Raw genomic sequence first — 1,704 nt, 5'->3', positions numbered from 1 at the left:
CTTTGTGTTCTTCCCCTATAATCAAAAGAGAACGCCTCCCCATCCCCACCCCCATTCCAAACCTCCATATCACCCCGGCTGCCACATGGTGGCAGCAGCACACCCTGCTGGGGGACCGATGGTGCACTGGGGGGCACTGGGGAGCACTGGGGGGGTGTTGGGTCCTGCTCTGAGCCTGCTGTGCTTTGCAGACCGTGTACGACCAGTACTTCATCACACTGTACAACATCGTGTACACGTCGCTGCCTGTGCTGGCCATGGGGGTCTTTGATCAGGTAGGGTGACCCTGTGGGGGGGGTCTCTGGGTGCTGTCAGGACTGACAGCCCCAACACACAGCACTGAGGGAGGTGCCATCCTGCCACATGCCCGCAGGACGTGCCGGAGCAGCGGAGCATGGAATACCCCAAGCTGTACGAGCCCGGCCAGCTCAACCTGCTCTTCAACAAACGCGAGTTCTTCATCTGCATCGCCCAGGGCATCTACACCTCTGTGCTCATGTTCTTCATCCCCTACGGCGTCTTCGCTGACGCCACGCGTGACGATGGGGCACAACTGGCCGACTATCAGTCCTTTGCCGTCACCGTCGCCACCTCCCTTGTCATCGTTGTCAGCGTACAGGTGGGTCCATCTGTCCCCCCCCATCTCAGAGCCCCCCACGGCCACCCCCTGACTCTTCCTCCTCCTTCCCCCCTCCCTCAGATCGGGTTGGATACGGGTTTCTGGACCGCCATCAACCACTTCTTCATCTGGGGCAGCCTGGCCGCCTACTTCGCCATTCTCTTCGCCATGCACAGCGACGGCCTCTTCCAGTTGTTCCCCAATCAGTTCCGCTTTGTGGGTGAGCCCACCCTGCTCAGCCCCCCCCCTCACTGCCCTGTGGGGGGGGGTCCCTGGGGCTGAAAGCTGCCCAACCAACCCCCCCATTCCCAACTTCTCACTCCCTCCCTCCAGGTAATGCACAGAACACGCTGGCGCAGCCCACGGTCTGGCTGACCATCGCTCTCACCACCGTGGTGTGCATCATGCCCGTCGTGGCCTTTCGCTTCCTCAAGCTGGACCTGAAGCCTGAGCTCTCAGACACGGTATGGCTATAGGGCAAAGAGGGGGAGGGATTGGGGGGGGGGCTACACTACGCCCCTCACCCCATCCCATCTCCCCACATCCAGGTGCGCTACACCCAGCTGGTGCGCAAGAAGCAGAAGCCCCAACACCGCTGTGCCCGACGTGGGGGTTACGTGGGGGGGTCGCGACGTTCCGGTTACGCTTTCTCCCACCAAGAGGGTTTTGGGGAGCTCATCATGTCCGGGAAGAACATGAGGCTCAGCTCTTTGACCTTGGCTGGTTTCACCGCCCGACCCAGCGCTGCCTGGATCGAAACCCTGCGCAGGAAGAAGGGAGGTGAGAGCAGCCCCGACAGCGCAGCCAAGGGCTGAGCATGGCCCCACTGTGCTGCTATGGGGGGAGCACAGCCCACCCTTGTGCCATCCTATGGACTGAGGGGGGGTCTCCACCCCCCCGCCCACCCCCCTATTTTAATAAGGGGGGGCCGTGCGGACCCCGGTGCTGTTATACGGAGGAGGTCGGACTGTTGCAAGTGTAACCAAAAAGAACCGTTCCCCATCCCACTGACCCCCCTACCCCACAACACCTTATAGCTGGTAACCGCCCCCAGCACCTATAGTTACCCCCCCCCCCCTCGCACT

At 61.9% G+C, this 1,704-nt stretch overlaps 1 protein-coding gene across 1 annotated transcript in view; it reads left to right on the top strand.

Moving 5' to 3' along the window:
* Window positions 1-1,620, top strand: part of ATP8B2 (ATPase phospholipid transporting 8B2) — a 10,556-nt gene extending 8,936 nt beyond the window's left edge. Inside the window, exons 23-27 of the mRNA XM_015884509.2 lie at window positions 192-275; window positions 374-619; window positions 701-839; window positions 953-1,083; window positions 1,168-1,620. Coding sequence (XP_015739995.2) covers window positions 192-275; window positions 374-619; window positions 701-839; window positions 953-1,083; window positions 1,168-1,434 — 867 coding nt within the window. The 3' untranslated portion in view covers window positions 1,435-1,620. The remainder of the gene's footprint in view (window positions 1-191; window positions 276-373; window positions 620-700; window positions 840-952; window positions 1,084-1,167) is intronic.
* The last annotated feature ends 84 nt before the right edge of the window (window positions 1,621-1,704 follow it).

The sequence above is a fragment of the Coturnix japonica genome, chromosome 25 (genome assembly GCF_001577835.2).
Source record: "Coturnix japonica isolate 7356 chromosome 25, Coturnix japonica 2.1, whole genome shotgun sequence".
Taxonomy (NCBI): Eukaryota; Metazoa; Chordata; class Aves; order Galliformes; family Phasianidae; genus Coturnix; species Coturnix japonica.
This window is presented reverse-complemented; position numbering and strand designations above follow the sequence as displayed.